This window comes from Limanda limanda, chromosome 13 (assembly GCF_963576545.1).
Source record: "Limanda limanda chromosome 13, fLimLim1.1, whole genome shotgun sequence".
In the NCBI taxonomy this organism is placed as follows: Eukaryota; Metazoa; Chordata; class Actinopteri; order Pleuronectiformes; family Pleuronectidae; genus Limanda; species Limanda limanda.
In genome coordinates this window covers 9,927,379-9,950,269 of record NC_083648.1, presented here as the reverse complement: position 1 = coordinate 9,950,269, position 22,891 = coordinate 9,927,379, and the positions used below count along the sequence as shown (strand labels likewise).

Sequence of the window (22,891 nt, the reverse complement as noted above, 5' to 3'; positions counted from 1 at the left end):
ATTTAGAACTGAATGACCTTGACATGGGATTCTTTACAAGGTATTACCTGAGTCCATTATCATTCTATTCAAGGTGTTTGGCACCGGTCCCAAACCTCTCGACTGTAAAACAACACGAGGATGTGGATCAGCTAATTACACAAGAACATTTTAGATTCTTTTTAAGAAAATGCATGATTAGACAAGATGAGGCCATCGTGGAGATTTCCTGTTTGGCTGTGTCACAAGAATGTCCCTCCAATCTACACACACGGCCCGTCTCACATCCCGTTTTATGGCTTATGAGCATTTGATGGTCCCCCTAACCCCCGGCTAATCATTGAATAACCATCAGATGACTTCAAACCCGGCAACCAAACATTTCCCAACAGAGAGGCTGCAGGTCCGAGGGCAATCCAGCCAAGGTTGTGAAAGTATACTTGCAAGTTATTGTGACCTAATCAGAGGCTGCGCGGTTGGATGCACATCACCTTGTTGTGCGTCGACCATTATTCTCGTGGGCGTGAGATGATTAACAAAATGTCAGTGTTCCAAATAATTTTACGATGGCCTGTGAGGGAGGGAGTAAAGGTGTGTTATTATATTGTCACGTCCAGCATCAACTTGCTGCCCAACAGCTGAAGACAGGTGAGATCCATGATGGATAATCGCTCTGATCTACTGAAGCACAACACTAGAGTCAATGGGAAATGATCTGTATTTATTTAGTGCCTTTCTGTCTATGAGCAGCACTTTTTCTATCAGGGGCAATTTGGGGTTCAGCATCATGCCCAAGGACACGTAGGAAGGCAGATGGGGAAGACTGGGATCGAACAGCCGTTCCATTATGAAACCAGGTCTAAATTCACTACACCTGGATTCTTTTTGGACTTGCATCTAAATGCACACACAGATAAATATCAGTTCCCTAAACATGAGAAGATCCACAAATTATTCGCTGAGAAATCAACAAAAATGCCACATCCAGAGTTAATTATAAACCATATGTATGAATTGTACTCAGTCGACCTCATGCCTCCATCAAGGCCCCACAGATAAACTGGCACCAGTTTGCACAAACTCAGATTTCTGCTTTCATCAAGATCCTTGAATTATTATCTGAGAAATCAATGAAAGTTTTGAAACACGCCCTAGAAAAGTGAAAAAAACAATCCTGGAACCGCCCTGTTGTCTGGAAACGCACCAAACTGTATTGGGTTCCTCTTTGGGTCATGCTCCCACCCCTTACATGGAATTTGTTTACGTCCTTTTTAAGAAATTATGCTGACAAACACACAAACGCAAATGAAAACCTAAGCTCATTGGCAGAGGTTATTAATTCAACAGGCTGAAATGGGGATGGTGTGAGCAAAGGGAAGCCGCTGTATGAACCGAGAGCCTGAAATAAATCAACATAGTATTTCTTTAATTGCAAATGGCTGGATCATATTAAAACATTCTCACACTCAGTCTATATGTCTTTCTCCGAATCTATCTTCCCTTCAAGGAGGAATATTGTTTTGCTCTGGTTTAAGTCGCCTCAGCTCGGTCCTTGTGGCTCCTCAGGTGCACGTTTAGATGTATCCACGAGTGACAGCTGATGGGATGATCTCCCTTATCCGACTCGACACTTCTTCACATGATTTCTTTTATTTTTTTATGGTGGAATCTCAGAGGCCGGTCTAACAATCTCCCTCCTTTGTGTGCTTAACCTCAGAGGGCAGAGCATTGTGTTTCGCATCTTGTTTTGAAGTTTGTCCTCGTCAAAGCGGACAATGCTCTTTTTGTTGCCACTCACTCATTTTGTCTGCGAGTGTCCTCCATCAAATTATTTGGCTCTCATGCTGAGGCTTGATTATTCCATGATTTGGCACAGGAGCGCAGTGCCCTCATTATATTTATTCAGACAAAATAAACAGTTATGGTCCCATTAGATTTTTAAGTGATTTAAGAGTGACATGTAATATTCATCTCAAAAAAATGTTCTATTCAATACGACTTCGGAAGAGTCCGGTTCTGTCATTAAGTTTCCCTTTAAAAGTTATAGAACCACAATGAGGAAGGCAGTATTTTAAATATTTTTACTGTCTACAATACTCATCATAAAATCATTAATGACTCCTGTCAAATATTGTCTGTAGAGCCAAAAGCTGATATGAAGTTTTTCTGAGCCACAGATGTTTGTTGAAAACATGTTGCTGCATTCCATTAAACCTCAGAGCTTTGCCCTCAGAATGACATCACACCCAATCAATCTGCAGTAAACACTCCAGATTCAATTAGTAGGAATAAAGGAGGGGGGGAGTTAAAAAAAAGAAAGATTATATTATTGTTGTTTTCATCGCACGGAGCAAAACATGTGACGGATGAAGTTCAGAAGCACCGTGAAATAATTCAGCCTTTTTTAGAAAAATACCACCAGAGGCCTGTTCTTGAAGGTTAATGTTATTAGCAGGAATAAATGAGGTCACACTCCCAGTTTCATTGGAAGAAGCAAAGCATGAGAGGAACATCTCAAACTGGAAGACTAATTGCCTTTAACCGTAATCGTTACCCCGCCGCTGGCCCTCTTCACCCCGTCTGCACATGCTGACTGATACCAGGGGCCCCTATCTGCAGCCCGAGAGCGACCCACCACGCTGCCTCCCTGTCTGCCTTTCGTCAGGTTTTGGCAAATGTTCAGCGAGTGCTGCGTCAGAAGAGGGAAGCTGCGGGGGGGCAGCACAGTTAGATATCTGGTTGAGCAGTGTGTACGAGAACCGAGTTGCCAGTCTAAACTGCAGAGTGAAACACTTCTCGCTTCCCCTTTCTGAGACCGCAGGGATCACACCGACGTGACGAAAACGACCCCTCAGCTCTTTCTACGTGACAGCACTGGCCTGTATTTTCACAGGTTTAATGTTTTTCTCCAAACATCAGCACGACACCTTAAGCTTCAGTTAACAGCCGTGGTAAGTGCGCGGCTATAAACGGTTGTCACAGGGTGCAGAGGCTGAGGGATCCCACTGGTGCAAACTGTAATTCAGAGGTCCTGACCCGTGAAACTGCCTCTAAACATGGATCAAACTGGGCCAGAGTGTTCACACTGGTTCTGTCAAAGGTAAAGGTACAGTCCAGGATTCATATGTAAACCAAGGTGTCACCATCAAAAGCCCAAACAACTAAATTAACACTATAAACACTCTCCAGATTGTTTTAAGGTTTGTTTACATAAGTAATGTTTGGAAATACATCTTTAGCACAGGGTCCTATTTTCATATTGGCCCACTTAATGATAATGAAATCAATCACATGGTGCATAGACCTTGAACTCACGTCAAAAAATAATTCACCGCTTGGACCTTTAATGATTGATGTCACATTGTTACGCCTCATTGGTTTTTATGGGCTGTGTGACATTGTTGAACAGTAGATTCCATCTATAAATTCAGCTCTGCAGCTCAGTGGTTGTACACTGGTTGAGTCATAACCACGAAGGACACACACACACACACACACACACACACACACACACACACACACACACACACACACACACACACACACACACAGAGTAACACGATCAGACCAATAATTCAGAAGTAAAATAAATGTTCTCCTAGATTGTGAAAACAAAATTGAACACAAACATATCAAATGAGTGGGAGAAGTGAGACAGACGGTCGTCCTGTCACGTATATATTCAGAAGTTATATTTTCATACAGTTTAAAATGCTACAGGGTTTAATATGAGGAAAGGGTAGATTTCTGGTCTGTCCTGCCATGGTACAGAACTCTCTCTCTCTCTCTCTCTCATATACACACACACAGTCACACACACACACACACACACACACACACACACACACACACACACACACACACACACACACACACACACACACACACACACACACACACACACACACGTCTTTTCACTATAGTGGGGAAACATTGTGCAACACTGACGCCCTCTGGTCTAAGCTGGATGAGGCCTGTTAGTTCACAGTCGTTTTAATGGTCACATCTGCAGTTGTATCATCAACAAACATCATTAAATATGAAACATTAATTCTTAAAAATTAATCTTGATGATTTTATTATAAGGCAGTCACCATTTAAAACATGTTTATAATTTATTCTCATTATCCTCTCATCCATGTCTTGTCTGCACACTGAGCTATATTTTAATTTTGACAGACATTATTTCACTTTTTTTTTTAGTTTTGCAACAACCGGCTAAATGGTGCAAGAACAGTTTTTATAGTCTTAAAACTTTTTTTCTGAAGGAACATGCTATCAGCTTCTGTTTATATGTAACACAAGGTCTCATAAAACATTCATGGTCTCACTGTTTCTAAATATCCAATGATCTTGAATTCTCCTGAATGCGCCTAAACGCATCTAATTTCTCCTGACTGCGCCTGAACGCACCCGTCCCAACCGGAAAAGGTTCAGTGGCACTTCCGGTTGTAACTGTGCAAAGATGTCGACGTCTTTATTTAATTTTGTCGAAGCTAAAGACAAATTTACGGTGAGAAATCGCTGACCTGTCGTTGTTTTTATTGTATATTGAATCCTGTGGTTTGAATCACAACCGGAAGACAAACACAGCGTCGCCACAGCTCCATGCTAGCTCCTGCTGTTATTAGCAGATGCTAAGCTAAGCTATAGCCTCGCTCGTTTACAATGGATTTCCCGTCTTAAACATGTTTCTTCTTCTCTCTCTCTCTCTCTCCTTCAGGCTTCTGCCGGATTTGCTCTAACTGGTAAAACCAGTGAACCGCTGGTAAACGCTTTCAACCAGATCCCCGGCAGGTGGGTGACGCGTAGCTAGCATCTGTATCACCGTGTAATGAAAACAGCTCTTTAAAACGTCATGGATTTATAACAGTATTAAAGTCATGTTTGTCTAACAACCACGTATTTGTTATCTGTTATGTTTCAGTGAGACGGAGAAGAAAACCACGCTGGACCAGGCGCTGAGGGGAGTCCTCGGGGATCAGATTGTAAGAACATCCCTGTTTGTTTACTTCAGTTCATCTGACTTAGTGTGGAACGTGAGAGCCTGAATGGAGTCTCTGTCTGCAGGTGGAGCGGAAGGCGATCTGCGATGAGTACCTGTCCCTCATCGACCTGAGCATCGATGGCGTCAAGGAGGGTAGGTTCCTCCTCCAGAGTCAGAGATGGATAAAGACTCGAAGCAGCTGACATTCATGTTCCAAAGAAAGATAAATCCTCGCTGCACTTCATGTACTCTGCAACGCTCTTTACACCAAATCAGAACTGGAGATAGATACTTTATTGATCCAGAGGGAAATATAGGCATCCGGCAGCTCACAGTGAAACACGAGAGCATAAGAATTTGAATGAATATTTATTTAAGCCTCGGAAAACACATTGAGGGATAAGACCCTCATTTACAATGGTGCCGAGGGTACAATAAAGAGTTGATACATTGAAGAGTTAATACATTGAATAAATATGAAACAAATATGCATATATATATATATATACAGTAATACAAGGTATAAAACAATTTGTCAGTATAAAATACTATGGCCAAGTCAACTAGCAGTTACAATCACTGCAGGAGAAGTCAGCTGTACATGAGACCAGACTTGAGAACTCCCTCAATGAAACAAATGACTACAACCTTAAAGATTTTTGGACCTCATTCCAAATGTAGGGTGCCTTATAACAGAAACTGTCTTCCCCAAGTTAGTGTTAACACGAGGCAGATATAATGAAAGCCAGCTCTGGGAGCGGGTATTGTGGGTATTACAATTCCAGCTGATGAGAGAGGAGAGTTATAGTGACAGTAGCCCAATGATTGTTTTGTAAATATAAGAATAATAAGACTAATAAAAGGTCAAAGTAGGTCAATAATAGGTTCACTGCAGTGAGATGAAAGTCCAGACACCAGAACTACTGCAAACCTGTCACTGTAAAGAACTGTGTGCTAATGGAGATACTGACAATACAGATATTTTAAGTATAAGGTGATTTAAAGACACAAGTAACCAAGGCAGAGTATTGAAGCCACATTATAGTAAAACTAGCTTTACCAAGCTTTGGTGTCCCTCTGTTTTGCAGGTATCTGCTCTGCTACAACACCCTTCATTCTACTAGGGGACGTTTTGGATTGTCTCCCCCTCGACCAGTGTGACAAAATCTTCTCCTTTGTGGAGGATAATGTCTCCACCTGGAAATCGGTAAATGAGCTACATCCTCTCAGTTGTTTTCCCAACGTAAACCAGAGGATTTGATCATGACCTTCTCTCCTTCCTCCTAGAACTCCTTCTATTCGGCCGGGAAGAACTACTTGTTGAGGATGTGCAATGGTAAGGAACATATGAATCGCTTGTTCATTAAAAAGACTTGTATATTTAATAGGGACGGGAATCGGCAGGGACCTCCCGATACGATACTATCACGATACTTAGGTGGCTATACGATATGTATTGCGATTCTGTAAGATATTACAATTTCCCGGGATTTCTTTTGGTTATATTTTTTTTTAAATACTGGACCATGGAAAAATGTTGAATCATACCTTCAAATACAACAGTCAAATTCACTTAGAGCTTTACAACTTTACAAGTTTTATATTAAATATCAACATTAACTTAATGACTGCCGGGCAGCCAATAGAGAAAAGAAATAAAAATGTGCCCTATTATTGTAGAGCCCCTGTCAACTGCACACAAACTCACAGATTAAGAAATGTAGGCCACTTAGGCTACTTTTAGCCTAAGTGGCTAAACCAATAAATATGTTTTTAAAAAAAATGTTTTCCCCCCATCCCTAGTATTTAAATGATGTAGCTATTTGTGACACGCCTCTCCCCCTGTGCAGATCTTTTGAGGAGGCTTTCCAAATCTCAGAACACAGTGTTCTGTGGTCGGATCCAGCTTTTCCTGGCACGCCTCTTCCCCCTGTCTGAGAAATCAGGTAAAAACAGCAACATCTGTATCTTGTGTTTGAATGAATACAACAAGCACAACCAAAAGCTTTTAACAATGAATAGTTAATAATGTTTGGTAACCGAGTTTTCAGCTTCTCTTACGTGCATGTTTGTGTTTTTTTTCCAGGTCTCAATCTACAGAGCCAGTTCAATCTGGAAAATGTGACTGTTTTTAATAAAAACGAACAAGAAAGCACTCTGGGCCAGAAGGTAAAGTGTCAATATGTGACAGTGATTGTAAACATTGTGAAACTTATCTTGAAAATCACTTGAATCGTATTTAATGGCTCCGTGTTTGTAGCCCTCTGAAGAAAAGGAGGATGGCATGGAGGTGGAGGAAGGAGAAATGGGAGAGGATGATGCTCCTGCACCATGGTAACTTCAAGCCTGTCTCTTAAGTTCACCCTAAAATGCGTCTGTGGTTTAAGTCAATTAAAACTGAATCTCGTTTTGTTTTCAGTTCCATTCCGATTGACTACAACTTGTACAGGAAGTTCTGGACGCTGCAGGACAACTTCAGAAACCCTCTGCAGTGCTATGAAAAGTTCTCGTGGATGACATTCCTCAAGGTGAGAGGGTTTTCCTCCCTGGCTCTCGGTCAGATTATATCACCGAAGCAATCGTGACTCACTGCCGATGTCAACTTCTGTGTGTCCTGCTCAGTACTCCGACGAGACCTTGGCAGTATTCAAGAGCTTCAAGCTGGATGACATGCAGGCGTCTAAGAGGAAACTGGAGGAGCTTCGAGCGTCTGGAGGAGAACACGTCTACTTTGCCAAGTTCCTCACCAGCGAGAAGGTGAGAAAAGCCTTGGTCATAACTCAAGAACCCATTCACCAATGATGACAAAATGTCAAACAGGATAAAATGATGACATACGTAACTATGACATCATAATGTTCTGTAAAAACACTCATTCACTCAACGGCATCACTCAGACACAGAAGGGGAGGTAGTGACCATTTCTTGCGACTTGAAAAAAGACATTCTAGTTATTTAGGTTGGGTACAAATCGATGGGGAATTTGTCAATCCCAAATATTAATATCAACAACACAAACTTCGTCAAATGAATACATTCACATTAGGGTGTAATTATTGAATAAGCAAACTAACCAACAGACATTGTGTTTTTTGTGTGTTTTCCCCAATTACAAAAATCCAGTAGTTGTCCGAGCCAACGTGAGCAAACCAAAATATCATTGTGCTAAAATCTGATGGTCACTATTAAGTATTGCAGCAGTATTTAATATGTTCACCTGTATTTACAAGTAAAGAAGGAAGATCTCTCACTAACATGGGTCCTGTCTTCTCTCCTCAGCTGATGGACTTGCAGCTGAGTGACAGTAACTTTAGACGACACATTCTGCTTCAGTACCTCATTCTCTTCCAGTACTTGAAGGGTCAGGTCAAGTTCAAAAGGTGAGAAATTCGTTAATACATTAACTTTGGACATTAAACACACTTTAGTTTGTGTGTTTAACAAAAGAACAAACATTCATCTGTTGTTGTTGATTCACATTCTGTGTCTCTGTGGCCGTGCAGCTCCAGCTGTATGCTGAATGATGACCAGGCCACGTGGATAGAGGAGACAACTAAACTGGTTTATCAGGTCAGTCCTGAATCTTATTGACATAGATCATACCCACAATTAGCTATTGTAATCCATAAATATACAAGCCTCTGTCTTTCATGTACCTGTTCAGGTTCTGCAATGTCTGCTATTATGTCCGTTCTGCTTTTTCTACTGGCATGTAGAGAGAGAGGAAAGCCAACCTGTATCAATCTGTTGACTGATAAGTTATTAACTCTGTTTGTAGCTGCTAAAAGAGATCCCTCCAGATGGAGACAAGTTTGCCACCATGTTGGAGGTAAGTCACGTTCTGAGATAACAGATGAATGAAATCACGCGTTCGCTTACAGGAGTGATTCTATAAATGTGTCTCGTGTTTTCACAGCACATCCTCAACACAGAGGAGAACTGGAACGCCTGGAAAAATGAGGGATGCCCAAGCTTTGTAAAAGAAAGGTACGGCAACATAATTATTACATTTTATAATAATACACGTGGACACGGCTCATTTAAAAACTCTGAAAATGTCTTAATTTCCGTTTTATGAATAAAAGACCTTAAAAAGTATTAAATTCTCTTAAATTCAGATTGGAAATTTTGAGTCTCAGTATGTTTCTGGTTAGGTTTAGTAACTCTTGCGTTTTCAACTTGCTAGTGGACTTTTGTTGTGTATTTCCATCGCAAGTTTGGTCTTAAATTTAATGTTGAGTAGCATTAAAAATGTTATATTACTTTTACAGGGTAGTAGATGACAAACCCAAAAGACCCACCAGGAAAAGACAAGCACCAGAAGACTTCCTTGGAAAAGGACCCGACCGCAAGATCTTCATGGGAAAGTATGTTGTTAAAAACAGAGCTTAGTAGAGCAGGAGGAAGTGAAGTGTTATTTTTTTTCTTAGGTCTCATGTTTACTTCATTAACTGAAGCTCTTCTTTGTTTTGTCAGTGACGAGTTGACTCGACTTTGGAATTTGAACCTGGACAACATGGAAGCCTGCAAGTCAGACAGCAGGTCAGTGGCTTATAAAACAAGGTGGAAGTTCTCCTCTACATCTGCATTCACGCTTCAGTATGAATTCAATGTTTTGTTTTATTGTTCTTTCAGGGAGTTCATGCCATCGCTGGATGAATTCTTTGCAGAAGCCATTGAACAGGCCGACCCCACCAACCAGGTGGAGGATGAGTACAAGTACGTTCGTTAGATTAAATGACCTATAGCAGTCCATTATCTTTTGGGGCTTTATTTTCAGCTTTCTCACTTCTGGTAAATCTTTGCAGGGTTGTTCGGAACTCAAACTACGGCTGGCGCGCTCTGAGGCTGCTGTCAAGGAGAAGTCCGCACTTCTTCCAACCGACTAACCAGAAGTTCAAGAGCCAGGCGGACTACCTGGACACCATGGTCAGCAAACTGGCCAAAGAGCTGCCGGTGAGGATTTATTTACCAACAAAGAAACTGTATTTATTATTACACAAACACTGTGATGTCCAGAATTACTGTTGACTAATATCCTGACTTGTGTTCATGCAGAAGGACATCCCTTCTGAAGAGATCAAGACGGGAGAAGAGGATGACGACGATAATGGAGACAATCTCCTCAAGGACAGCAACGACAGTGAGTTACAATTGTTGCTCATTTAACACGATTCCTCTTAATCAATTTCAACATCATAACATGCATCTGCAGCTAATTGACCTTGTTTGAGGATGTACTTATAATCAAATCCTCATCCACTTGTAGTAATTTCATTTTAGATCCAATCATGTTTCCCCCGTCTTTCTTCCAGGTCCGAGCATACAAACCAAGATTGTGACCAACCAGCAGATGGACGAAATCGCAGCCAAACTCGGCGCTCAGTGGAAGACGCTGGCTTCTCATCTGGAGATGAAGGCAGCCGAGTTGCGGGAGATTGAGACGGACAGCGAAGACGTGGACATGCAGGCCAAGCTGCTGCTGGTCGCCTGGCAGGACAGAGAGGGAGGACAAGCTACTGTGGAGAACCTGAGCTCTGCTCTGAATGCGGCAGGGTTCTCTCAGATTGCAGACAACCTCAATGAGGCTTAAAGTAGATCGTAGATAAATCAATTAATACTTGAGTTTTACTGTTGCAGCTCCGTTTTGTACCAAAAATAATCAGTGATGGGAATTTTTGTATGTAGCTGAAGTTGAAAACTGTTTTTTCACACTGTAGAAAAGCCAATAAATGTTTTTTTTTTTAAATAAAAACTTTGACTATTTGGTCCATTCTCACATAAAACAGTCACATGTTTTGGTATAACAGTTTATTTTCATCACCTCTGGAAAGCAATCAATCAATAACTTATTACAGAGTGCTGATGGTTGGGGCTTACACACTGGCGGGATGCGGAGAAACAAAGTGAAGCACAGCGTTTTAAGAGTGTCAAAGTCTAATCAGTGTCAGCGAGAACAATGTTCAAGGCTCGTTGAGTGAAACCATCACGGTTAAATCTCAAATCTTTAAATGCACACAGTTCTCCACACATACTCTTTTGGCAGAAATAATCTCATCTGTCGAAACATCTGCCAACGACTCCGGCAGATGATACGAGCGAAGCACTTGAGAAAAGATGTTAGACCAAATATTTGTTAAGGGCCGAATACATCTGAGAAGAGAGAAGCCAGAATGTCAAGTACAGCTCGCCGAGGCATTTATTTTTTGTACACGTTGATTAAATGACTGAAGAGAATATTTTTGCATTATGACATGAGCACCTCATCAAAGGCTTTAAAAAATATACAATGTGTATAAAACATTTAATGAAACTGCAGAGCTCGACTGCGAAACCTCATTCAAGGATCCAGGCCAGGGATTGGCTCTCGTCAATCCATTGTCATAGCTCGCCATGGTTGAATATTTAACACCAGTTAACAGAATTTGTTTTACAAGCATCTGTGTTGGTTACAAAAAAGAGAAAGAAAAAATTAACATATCTTTAAAGACACCAGTTTTATTGCACATCTATGCAGACAGTGCGTGGAAATGGCAATTTGTGTGTGTTGGATGTCGTCTTTGTCTTTTAGGAAAAATCTTACACAGCTACTGATCCTCTTCAAGTAGTTCCAGCCGCCGGGGGCCGTACAGTAGAACATATGCTATATGCCAGTCTCCGCCCCCAGACAGTCGCAGGATGTCATCCGGAGACACCACGCTCACCTTGTCGTCATCGAACTTCACCCACTCATCTGTCAGAGGAAACAGGTCACGTTGCTGAACATCTGAACTTGAGTGACAGCAGAAACATGGCGACTGTGCAGCAGTAAGAAACAACGGTGGTTACCTTCTTTCCTCTTGACCCATCCCAAGTAGTGGCCTGATGAGCTGGAGCGGCCCTGGTGTGTCAGCACACCCTGCAGGTCGTAGTAGCCGCTGTTGTTGGACCCAAGGTCTAGAACAACATCAGATACAATCAAATGTATAGAGCGTGAATGGAGAAAATTCACATTTCATTTGTTAATGGAAGATCTAAACATTAATGCAAATCTTTTCCTGCAGTGTTTCTTCTGTAGAGTACAAGTTTTAATAAAGACACACATCAGAAAACAAAGCACAGAGACCGAAAGTGTTCAGCTAGACACTTAAGTTGAATACTTAGCATTGTATGGATGTTTTGTTACAGTAATCATGACCTTTGTAAAGTGCAGGTTCAAAACAGTTTTGTCAGTAAAAGAAAATTGTCAATTTATTTTTAAAATAATTTTGTATTACTCCATACTTGAATAACATGTTTCACCTCATGTGTCATTTTCATTTAAATGTCTTTCAGTGAATAGACAGAGGCTGTCAGTGTTGTGTCTAAACTTACCGTCAGTGAACGAGAAGGGATCGTACTTCACTTCCTTTACTGTATCTGGCTTCTTCACCACCTGTTGTGATAAAGTATTGTGAGACACTGTATAGACACGTCAATATCACTGAAGCAGGAAATATTCTGCTCCCATGTCAACTAGTTGATAAGATACAAAACTGTAGATTGTCCTTTACCTTTTGCTGTTGCTCTAACTTTTTGTCCTCAACTTCCTTGAACTTTGACCTGATTGGCAGCATCTTCTCCTGGACCTCGGCAGTGCACAGCTCATACACATCCAGCATCAGTGGGAACTTGACATCCTTTAAAAGAAGAGACAATGTGGCGTTGATTCAGATTGACACTGATAATTACTATGACTCTGTTGCGAGAGATTCTAGAGACAAACCTTGAGGACTTTTGCATTGACAGACTCTTTCTCTTTGTAGTAAAATCGGACCATTTGAACAGTCAAGTAGGCAGGGAGGCGGCTGAGTTTAGACTAGAGGGAGAGGGGGAAAACGAAGAAGGTAAAAAACACTAAAGGACACAGGATCACAGTTTTTTTAAATTTCCAAAGGGAAGAAGCACTTACAGATTTTATATACAGGGCATTCCTTCCCAAGGATGGAGACATTTTTGTGATTTCTTCCTGCAGTCTCTGCAAAGTTAAAACACACAGACACAATAGACTTTACCCCAAAGACACATGTTCCACTTGGTGTTTATATTCTTAATAATTGGCAAACACAACATCCATAGGTTTAAATATCCAACACACGAAGGGTGCATGGCAAGGTAACACACATAAGTCTGGACACTGAAGAAAGCAGTCAGTGTTTTTCTGACACATACCAGCCTGAGTCCGGTTGCCAGGTATTTAACCTCTTGATTGATGAAGCAACTGAGCTGGAGCTGATTTTCCTTGCCCTTAACCGGCTCCTCCTCCTCAGCCTCTGCACATTTCATGCTGATCCAGGGAGTTAAAGAAAAATTCTGACAGAGTCATGGTGATGCAGTGTTTTTCACACAACTACATTCCTACAAATGGACGTTAATGATTCATAATTAAAAGATGAAAACTCTACTGAACCAAGAAATGAAACGTTACGACTGCAAGGATACGAAGTCTCGAATTCGACGCCAAAATACTGGTCGATGAAGTTCTTCTTCGAAGAGGCGGAAGCGGCTCCGCTCTCAGTGTCAGTCTTCAGATTGAAAGAAGCATGGTAATAATTAGCAGTAATTTCTTTTCAACACATCAGTTACACAGACAACGTTAACATCTTTTGATTATAAAGAAACACTAGGTTAAATAAAAAAAAGCTTTACCTCCATGGAAGTCTCGGGCTCTAGTGGCTCCAACTTCTGTTGAAGCACTCTCATCATCTGCAGCCAGCACTCGTTTGCATCCTGAGAACACACACACAAAGTCAGACCACGTGCGAGTATCAAACAAGAAAAATATAAATCAGCATTTCATTAAAGATAAAATTAAGGGCATTACTTGTTTTACAACAACAAAAACTTAATCAGACATCATGTGAAGCCGTTTGCCAATCAGGACAAAGTCCTGTTGCCACAGACGTGGTTCCCTGTCGTAGCAGCTCAGGAGCAACGGCAGCGCTCGGCTCTCGTTGACTCGCTGCCATGTGTTAATGTTAAGTGACCTGGTGACATTTTGGAGGCCAGGTCACGAGAAACTTACAAACATCATGCATTGTTTTAAGTCCACCATGCTTAAAATGTCAGCACCACATTAAGTTGAATAAGTTACTGCATGTGACAGTTCATCGGATGCTGTGGAAGGTAGGTCTCCCCTCTGTTTTAGCCAAAACCAAAACAAGTGCGTGTGTGTTTGTTTGTCACCGGAGTCCCAGTTCTGCAAAATCCAGGTCATGGGAGAACATGACACCAGTGAACGAACCAGTAAACTCACCAGCCCTCGTAAGCAGAGGAAACGTGTAATGAGAGCTCCTCACCTGCTGGAGGTACTGTCCCTGGTCCCCCTTCTCAGCAAACTGTGGAAAGGCCATATGAAGGAACTGCAGCAAAATAATAGGCGGGAGGCTGGAGGAGGTCTTTTCCATGGTCTCATACAAGTCACGAAGGGCTGAGGAGGCAAATATATATTATAGGTGCATTAGTAAATTTAAGACCTAAATGTTAACATGTGCTTTCACACGGTGAACAATTCACCACGGCTCATACCTGCTGTGATATACTGTGATGGTGCATTTGCCCCTGAGGATCGCAGAGCACCTGAGTACCTGCAGAGGGAGACAGACGAGTTCAGCAGGAGAACAATTGCAAAATAACAACACAAAAAAAAAAGTCACTAAGAAGACAGAAAGCTAAATCTAAACATCTCAAACTACTGAATAAATAGCAGATAAACACAATTAGAAAACCCACCTTCTGAGGGCAGTTTTCAGCTCTGGCACAGAACGCAAGCACTGCACGGTGGCGTTCATGTAGCAGGTGTTGCCCAAGTTCGTCAGCCCACAAGGCAGCTCCATCTGAAAATAACAGTTGGATACGTGATAATAATAAGTTCCACTGCAAAATACAGAGAGAAAAACACATAATATAAAACCAAGCTTCATTGCGCAGGCTAGGTTTTCTCAGTGATGAAGGTAAACATCACTTGTTTTTTTTTTTACAAAAGACCTGAACACACCCTTGATTAGTTCATACTGCAAAATCTTCCCACGCCACAGCAATTTAAAAAATGTTTGTTATTAGTTAACTCAGGTTTTTACAATAGATCCTTAATCAACAGATATATTTCCAGTGTCCCAGAGCTCGCATTAGTACTGGGTAGCAACAGTGAGTCATTCTGCTAAAAGGACATGTTAATAAATCAAACCATTACATTTGTGCAGCTTTCATTGAAGCTGCTTTAGATGCTGGCATTGCTACAGGTAATCAAATCAGTGACTCTCATTCCATTTCAGCTCAGAGGAACTCAGCTGGATATTTTAGAGCTTGATATCGGCTAGAATAGAAATAGAAAATCATCAAGCACGCAGCCAAAATCTCTGACCCCACTCAAACCCAAACACAGCTTTACTGTCCAGCAGTAAAAATTAACAGTAGACTCCATAACTTTCCAGTTACTCCCATCAAGCGGAGGCTAAAGAGAGGATCATCCCAACCACAATAGCCATCATAAACAAGACTGAACAGACGGCCACTACTTTTGTATGAAGCTTATTCGTGGAATGGCTGAGAATTGCAGTCTTTCATTAATGCATTTGTATAACGTATGTGGCTGTTTCTGATATGACATTTGACAAAAAATGTTATCTAACAGATGAGACTGTTGGTCCACTTGTTTCTTCAGTAAACTATTCTGTAAACAATGCAAAGTGTAATGACTATATTTCACTGAAAGCACACCAATCCTTAGGTGATGGAACATACATAAGTCTATATCTATATTATTATGTTCTCTACTTGGTAAAATTTATATTGCGGAAAACACACTTAAAAAGCTATGTTAGCGCAGAAAGCAACAATCAACCATATTGGTTTTAGGCGTACTGGTCATTTCGGGGCTTACTCACCGCTGAGGCCAGCTGCTCCTCAGTCATGTCCTCCACAAACATGGGCCTGACAGCAGGCTCCTCAGGCAGAGCCTCTGCTGAGCCCATCATCAGCAGAGTCATTCCCTGTAAACACATTAGAAACACACTGAAACTTGCTGATGCATTTGTTAAACTGCTTTACCTACAAAAAAATGTGTTTTACATTATATTCTTCCAAACCTAAGCTTAAATACTCACACTTTTCAGTTTGATGTTTCCCCACTCATCATCCTGGAATTGAGATCAACACACAGATTAGCTCCGGTAAAACTTTATTCATTTTGATGTCATCAAATTTCATTTTAAAAAAAGAACAAAAACAACAATGTGTTAATGCGCACCTCAATAATTTCCAACTTCCCTAACCAGTCTGTAGCAATCAGCTCCATTCGTTACTACTGATACGTAAATCTGTGTTCATTAGTTTACTTTTAAGGTTGTGAAAAATGAACTGTTTAATTTCTCAATCAATTCCAACAGCAGCTCCACACCATAGTTTTTAACAAACACTATTCAGCTGAGATCAAATTGTGCATTTGAAAAGGGACTATTTTCATTTGATGCATATTGTGGGATGACAACACCAGAACTGTTTCCAGGGGACTCATAAAAGTGATGGACCCGGCTGGAGTTCAATTCTTGGTGAGGTTATTGAAGTCTGCTGCTTGGCAGTGGTGCAGTAACTTCACAAAGCAGTGAACTACAGCCGGGTTCATCATTTGTTATGGTCCCCTGGATACATTTCCCCTGTCGTATTTGCATGTGTTGTGACTTTCTGCAGCGCATGTGTCGTCAAATTGATGACGTTGTGTTCTTGATTTGCACGCGTCTGTTCTATTTGCACGTATTTTCTTAATTTGTAGTGCGTTGAGCTCACTCGGACACCGGAAATGTCCTATAACAACCTTAATTGTTCAGAAGCATCATTCATTATTAGAATGATTGTTGATTTGGGTGTTGTCACAGCATTTGTTGACATTGATAAAATGCCAAACTTAGGCGCAGTGTTTGATCCCTTCAGGCCCAGACTGTTGTGTGTTGTTTGGGTGGATACCTTCAGGGTGCCTCCCTTCACCATGACCTTCTGTCTGTCTGGCTGGACTCCTGTCAGGGCGAAGAGCTGAGCCTTGAACACCATGGGAGGCTCCTCGGTGTTCAGCTCCACTGCGTCAAACTTCTCTTTGCCCCATTTCACATTGACTGGTGCAGAGACGGTGGAAACACAAACACACACATGTCACTTCCAACTCCGTCAACCTGCTGCCATGTACGACACAGCAGCTAACGAGCTGACATGCTAATAAAGTGAAGGCTAACACACACACACACACAGGATTTAACACCGAATATTTAGGACCCGATGGGACTTGACTCTAAAAAACACACATGAACTGTAATTTAATAAAAAGCAAACTCGTATCTTTTCAGCATTGTTTCCCAGCTGGCTGCATTGAAAAGCTCCTGAACTGTACACTCATGATTTAGCGAGCTAGCTTTGTTAGCAATGCTAGCCGAGCTAAGAGGCGTGAGTCGGTTATTTTCACTCTGCGTAAAAAAAAAGTTTATATATTCGAATTAAAATGACAAGGAAAACAATTCGAGAAGCTTCGCTGTGGCCGGAAACGACGACTTTCCATAACTATTAAAAACCACCGTAGCTATTTATGCTCTCCTCGGCTAACACTGCTAGCTGACAGTTAGCTAGCTGTTTTATGGGCTGTGTCAGATTAGCAGCTAGCATAGCCGGCTTCACGCAACACGTCCTGTAAACCCGCTAATAAACAGCAACACGGTGCGGAAAGTGTTGCGGTGTTTTGTGTCTCTGCTGTGGCAACATGTTATTTGTTATTAAAATCCACATTTGGCCTAAAGAAGCTCGCTGCACGTCACTGTTAGCATGCTAGCTGCACATCATGCTAGCCGCTAGCTAAGCTAATGTAATGTACACTGCGGCTGCACTAACAAACACGTGTAAGGATCCGTGTTTTTCTCCTGTTTCTCCGTGGCAGTGCACATGTTGTGTAGCAGTGAAGTCCTACCTGTAAACACCGGCATGTTTGGCAACGTTTTACTTCCTCGACTCCTTGTTTTGTTTGTCCCTGTTGGCTAATGCTCGGTCTGAACTTCATTCAAACACAATGACGCTGCAGCTTGTGATGTGTGCTCCGGTGTCGAGGCTGTGAAGCGTGTGTCGAGTGACCCAGGAAGATTTCTGTGTATCGAGGCTTGTGTTGATGACGTATGTGGTGACGATCAAAGCAATGGATCCCCCCCCCCCCCCCTCACAATTTGTGGACTTGGGACTTTATTTTGCGTTTGTTTGCAAAAAAAATAAAAGTGGAAAAGTTATTTTTAATTTAAAAATGAATAAAATGTTGTCCCTATTTGACGTGTTACATGTTGTTCCTGGTCACACAAGCAAATTCACGTCACAACCCTCTGCCCAATTTGTTTCCACTTTCCCTTTTGACCACACTGCTGTGTCAGATTAATAAATCCATAATTTATGTATTGGCGTCACAAACATAATTCAATCATTTATTCAATTCAAAGCCATGGTGTCATTATTATCACTCTGCCTCATTGACTGCACATATAGAGCTCTGCCCCCACGAGTGAACCAATTGGATGGAAAGCCTCAATGCTTCATCTTCAATATTTAAAACTATATATCAGAAACATAGTTTTGACCTTTTTGAAATGTAAATAGAAGCCAAAATGATTATGTTGTTGAATCTACTGACTGAATATTTCATCAAAGTTTTCAAACACAGACAGATTTACAATCTTATTGTTTTGCATTACAAACGCAGCATGGAATACAAAGGACAAGAAACCAGGAAAATGCAACTGACTTGTTTATTGTAAGAGACAGGAAACAGAAGGTCAGAGGGTAAATTAGAGTGAAATATAACATGCTAATCACAGAGAGCCACACTGGGAGCTCTGGACCTGGGTGCTCCGGATGTGGTGCTGTGATCAGGTCCATCAGCTACTGAGTGACAGTAAGAGGTGTGACTACAGACATATTCCTTCACTGTATGGTGCAAGGAGTGAGAAATAAGAGACAGCTACACATTTTAAAACAAGTAAAAACATTTATTTTTTGAACAAAACATTACAATAACAGAAGAAAAGCTAAATATAAAACATTAAAACATAAACAGTCAAACTTTGTTTCTTCAGGGAGTGCGCAGTCCTAGCTGGAACATACAGTAAGAGCAAAATTGTAAACGCAGAATATTTCTCAAACATGTAATTTGATTCAGTAGCAGAGCAGTTCCCCTTATATACAAATATAATGATTTAGTAAAAATGGAACTGTTCCTCAGTAAAAATCAGTCCCAAAGCCACCTGTGCACTGCAAAAAAGGAGGAATGACGAGGTTCACTTAAGCAAACAGATGCTCCCTCGCCACCCTCACATCTTCCTTCTGCTCCTCCAACCTCTTTCTGTCTCTCTCTCTCTCTGCCTGCTTGTCAAATGTCCAGCCATCCGTCAGATTTGGTTTAAGTTGGTTACAATTCTCTGACTCCTTCAAAGTGCTCAGAGAAGGTGAAAAACCTTAGTCATCATTGCATCAATTGCCCCCTCTTGAGAAATTTGGCAGGAGCCGTACTGACAGACAGTCATTTTGAAGCAAGGACCCTTGCGTTTTCTCACGACCAGCTCCTAATGCAAAGGCATTGACAATCTGCAAAGAGATTTCCTGTGTGAACAGAAGAAATGTAATTTCCTCTGAATGAATGAACTTGTGACTTATGATGGACACTGACTCACCTGCGGCGACCAGGAATAAAAAGTGGACACGCCTAGTCCAAGGCTGCTGGTCTGGTCCCGGCTGCTGCAGATTCCCAAGCTGCTGGACCGGTCCATCCTGAGAATCTAGTGAGGGAAATACAAAAACATTGTACAAGATACTGATCACAAAGTATTCAACAGCGCTCTGCTGCCACCGTCTGCCAGCTTTTCTCTTTCCAACAGAAAAAATAAAAATAAAACTGAACTCAGACGAGTGCATAAATTTGGCAAATGATCCTGTTCCCTCATCTTTACATAAACACTGTAACCAGGATCATTATAACAGGGTTCTTCAATGACCACTGTTGGAAATTAGTTGGTTATAGTATTGAAGTGAAGGAAATAATGTCAGAATGGGATGAACAGAATTTTTGGTCAGTAAATAACTTTTATGGACTTATAGAGGAAAGACGAGGCTACATTATTATAAAACTTAAATGTTGTACTGCTGCTGAGTATAAGTATAATAAGTTTATTGTATGGCCTCTCCTTGCTATTATGGAGGACCATACATGACATAAGTATAAATAAATTAATAAATGTAGAAATAATACTGTTCTGTCACACAAATGTGAACTATGTTTATCCTTGCAACAGCGTCCCCTTGGGGCAGTTCAGATGTGTGTTGTGCCGGGGGTCAGGGAGTGATTCCCCCGGAAGTGACGCAATTTACCTTGCTGTGTTGTTTATAGACGGGAGCTCTTAAGTTGTATCGCCCTCCTGCGGCTAACGCATTTTCTTTTTACAAATTTCATTAAAGTTCGCTAAATACCCACCGTGGACTTCTTTGATTGTTTAAGCTGGCTGGATAGCTAGCACCCCGCTAGCGAGACCTGCACAAATACAGAAATAAATAAATAAATAAATAAATAAAAAAGGAAATTAATTAATTAATACAGAAATAAATAAACAAATACGTTAATAACAGAAATGTCTAAATAAATGTCTTCCACATTTATTTATACATTTATTTATACTTATGTCATGAATGGTCCTCCATATGCAGTAGCATCTACTTTGCACCTCTCGCTCCTAACATCCAACTTACATCAGCTTTCAGACGGTCACTGCTTATTATATTGGACATATTTCCGGCAGATCACACATAAAACTTTGATATAAAGTTAAAAAAAATCTGAACATCGTACATGTGTCAGACATATTTTTTGTTTGTGGGGTTTATCAGTTTCATAGTTAAAGAGTGATAGAATAAGACTGAAGCATAGGTAAGGAAGTGGATTAACTGATCCTCTTTATATTTTGTTGTTTAATCAACTGCTTTATTTAAAAGTCATGAAAAATCACTTTACCTGAGCCATTCTACCTGGTGTCTCTCCCTCTGCATGTGTCAATGGAGTAGAATTAAGATGGGGGGACGTCCTCATCTGATTTTCGGCTGGTTGAGGGGATCCCCACACACATAACTGAGAGGACCCCAAACCAGTCATGGCTAAACCCAACCCCTTATGCAGCTGGACAGATATTAGGGACATTCAAGTTCAGATCTATCCAACAAAAGAGTGAACATTAAACAAGGAAAGATTCCCGTCTGCCATCTTCTCTTCCCAACGGTAAAAAAGAAAGAAAGAAAAGTGCGTAGGCTGCTTATACATCGCTTGGAACAAAGACTAAACCATTTGATTGTGGGGGTGGGACAGGTGTCATCAGGAAGCTTATTTGGATACAAATTCCCGTCAGTCAATCGACTTATTCCGCCATTTTTAGCCAATTACATGAAACACTTAATTTAAATGTTTAAGATTAATTTAAAATGTTTTAATAAATAAAAATCATTCAGGCTTTTTATGGGGCCCCCCTCCCACTTGGGGCCCTGGGAAGGTAGTCCCACCTTTTCCCGCCACTGCGCGTCCTTGGCGGTTCTCTCATCGTCATGGCCATAGATTTATATATAAAGACTAAATGTCTCGTTCGACGGAGCCGGACGTCCGCACATAGCGGCCATCTTGCTACGGGGCATCCCGCTCACCCATAACATTGTTTTGGTACTGGTAAATATCCATAACTTGCTCAATTTTCAACCGATTTTTAAACGATCTGGTTTGTTATAAACGTCAGAGATGTAGTTATGACACTGCATAAAGTATTCCTTTTTTTTTTTAGAAAATAACATAATTATTCATACTTGAACTTTAATGTATGTTTAAATGTATTACTTGAACTTTAATGTATTACGTTGCAACTGTCGTTTTGTCGTACCACTTCACCAGTAAAGCACTTTGGTCAACCAAGTTGTTTTAAATGTGCTGTATAAAAAAAATTGACATTGACATGACTCCTGTATTCAAGCTTGTTGAACCCACTATAGATGTAGGAGATGGGAACAGACATATTTGTCTCTTTCTTTATATGAAAAGTGATTCGTTAAAAAATGCGCAAAATGCACAACACTGTACAGGAAGCCACTTTGTTCATGCACAACACTGGAACTAACCTATATTCAAGATTAACCAAGTTTCACAAACTCATAAATATATTTTCTCTGAATTGGCCAGATTTGATTTCCACCAAGGTTGGATGACAGCAGGAGGCTTCTTATACGTTTTTATTCTGCTGATTTTATAAGTTTGAAGAAGTGGTCACCATTTAATTCAATCTTATTGGATTTGGCTGCAACGCCGTTTAACCATGAAACTCCAAAAGTGTTTTATGGACTCAAACACTTCACCCAGTCCTCCATCGTTCTAGGCTGGAGTAGACAAGAACATTTTCATATTTCTGATAAAAACAAACCAAAGGATGAATGGGTTCATCCCTGACAAACACTTCATCCTTCCACCAAGTTTTGATACTTTTGCTGTGTAAACTTGCTTACCATGAAACTAACCAGCAAATAAAGGGACGTGTGAAAACACAACTTCCTTGATGGAGGTAATTCAAAAACCTTAAAAGTAAATATGGGCAAATAGAGCCTCTTTCAGAACTGGCTTTAAGATTTAACAATGTTTTTATAAAGATAATCCACATTAGGGCCCCTGAAGTCAGGTACTGCACATCTACACAACATATTCCCAGTTCTCAAGTTATATAAATACAAACCAGATGGCACGTAGTAAGTGTGGAGTCCCTGGGGCAGTGAACCCCTTTGCTTATTTAGTGATCGACTATTAAAATGTATTAGCCTCCTAATAAAAAAAACAAGCCATTAATGGGTAGCTGCAGTGAAAACTAGTAAACAATG

General features: G+C 40.9%; 2 protein-coding genes across 3 annotated transcripts; one reads left to right on the top strand and one right to left on the bottom strand.

The window, feature by feature from the left end:
• The first annotated feature begins 4,407 nt into the window (after nt 1-4,407).
• On the top strand, nt 4,408-10,721 carry thoc1 (THO complex 1). The gene is made up of 21 exons (XM_061084033.1): nt 4,408-4,492; nt 4,703-4,776; nt 4,907-4,967; nt 5,050-5,119; nt 6,055-6,173; nt 6,254-6,302; nt 6,817-6,912; nt 7,053-7,135; nt 7,227-7,300; nt 7,386-7,494; nt 7,589-7,723; nt 8,246-8,346; nt 8,470-8,536; nt 8,745-8,795; nt 8,883-8,953; nt 9,238-9,333; nt 9,443-9,508; nt 9,602-9,685; nt 9,775-9,922; nt 10,025-10,109; nt 10,282-10,721. The coding sequence occupies exons 1-21, from the start codon at nt 4,445-4,447 to the stop codon at nt 10,557-10,559; spliced, it is 1,965 nt and encodes a 654-aa protein (XP_060940016.1). The 5' UTR covers nt 4,408-4,444; the 3' UTR covers nt 10,560-10,721.
• Nucleotides 10,722-10,762: 41 nt separating this feature from the next.
• usp14 (ubiquitin specific peptidase 14 (tRNA-guanine transglycosylase)) lies at nt 10,763-18,109 on the bottom strand. 2 transcript variants are annotated; one of them, XM_061083848.1, is made up of 17 exons: nt 17,931-18,109; nt 16,946-17,091; nt 16,090-16,122; nt 15,871-15,975; nt 14,717-14,820; nt 14,513-14,571; nt 14,284-14,414; nt 13,634-13,714; nt 13,427-13,509; nt 13,157-13,271; nt 12,897-12,962; nt 12,711-12,803; nt 12,499-12,624; nt 12,320-12,380; nt 11,795-11,902; nt 11,550-11,699; nt 10,763-11,406 (listed from the first exon to the last, which is right to left on the bottom strand). In XM_061083848.1, exons 1-16 carry the CDS (start codon nt 17,944-17,946, stop codon nt 11,554-11,556), a joined length of 1,473 nt encoding a protein of 490 aa, XP_060939831.1. In that variant the 5' UTR covers nt 17,947-18,109; the 3' UTR covers nt 10,763-11,406; nt 11,550-11,553. The 2 variants fall into 2 exon arrangements, with proteins under 2 accessions (XP_060939831.1, XP_060939830.1); XM_061083847.1 differs by having other exon boundaries at nt 10,763-11,699.
• Between the last annotated feature and the right edge of the window lie 4,782 nt (nt 18,110-22,891).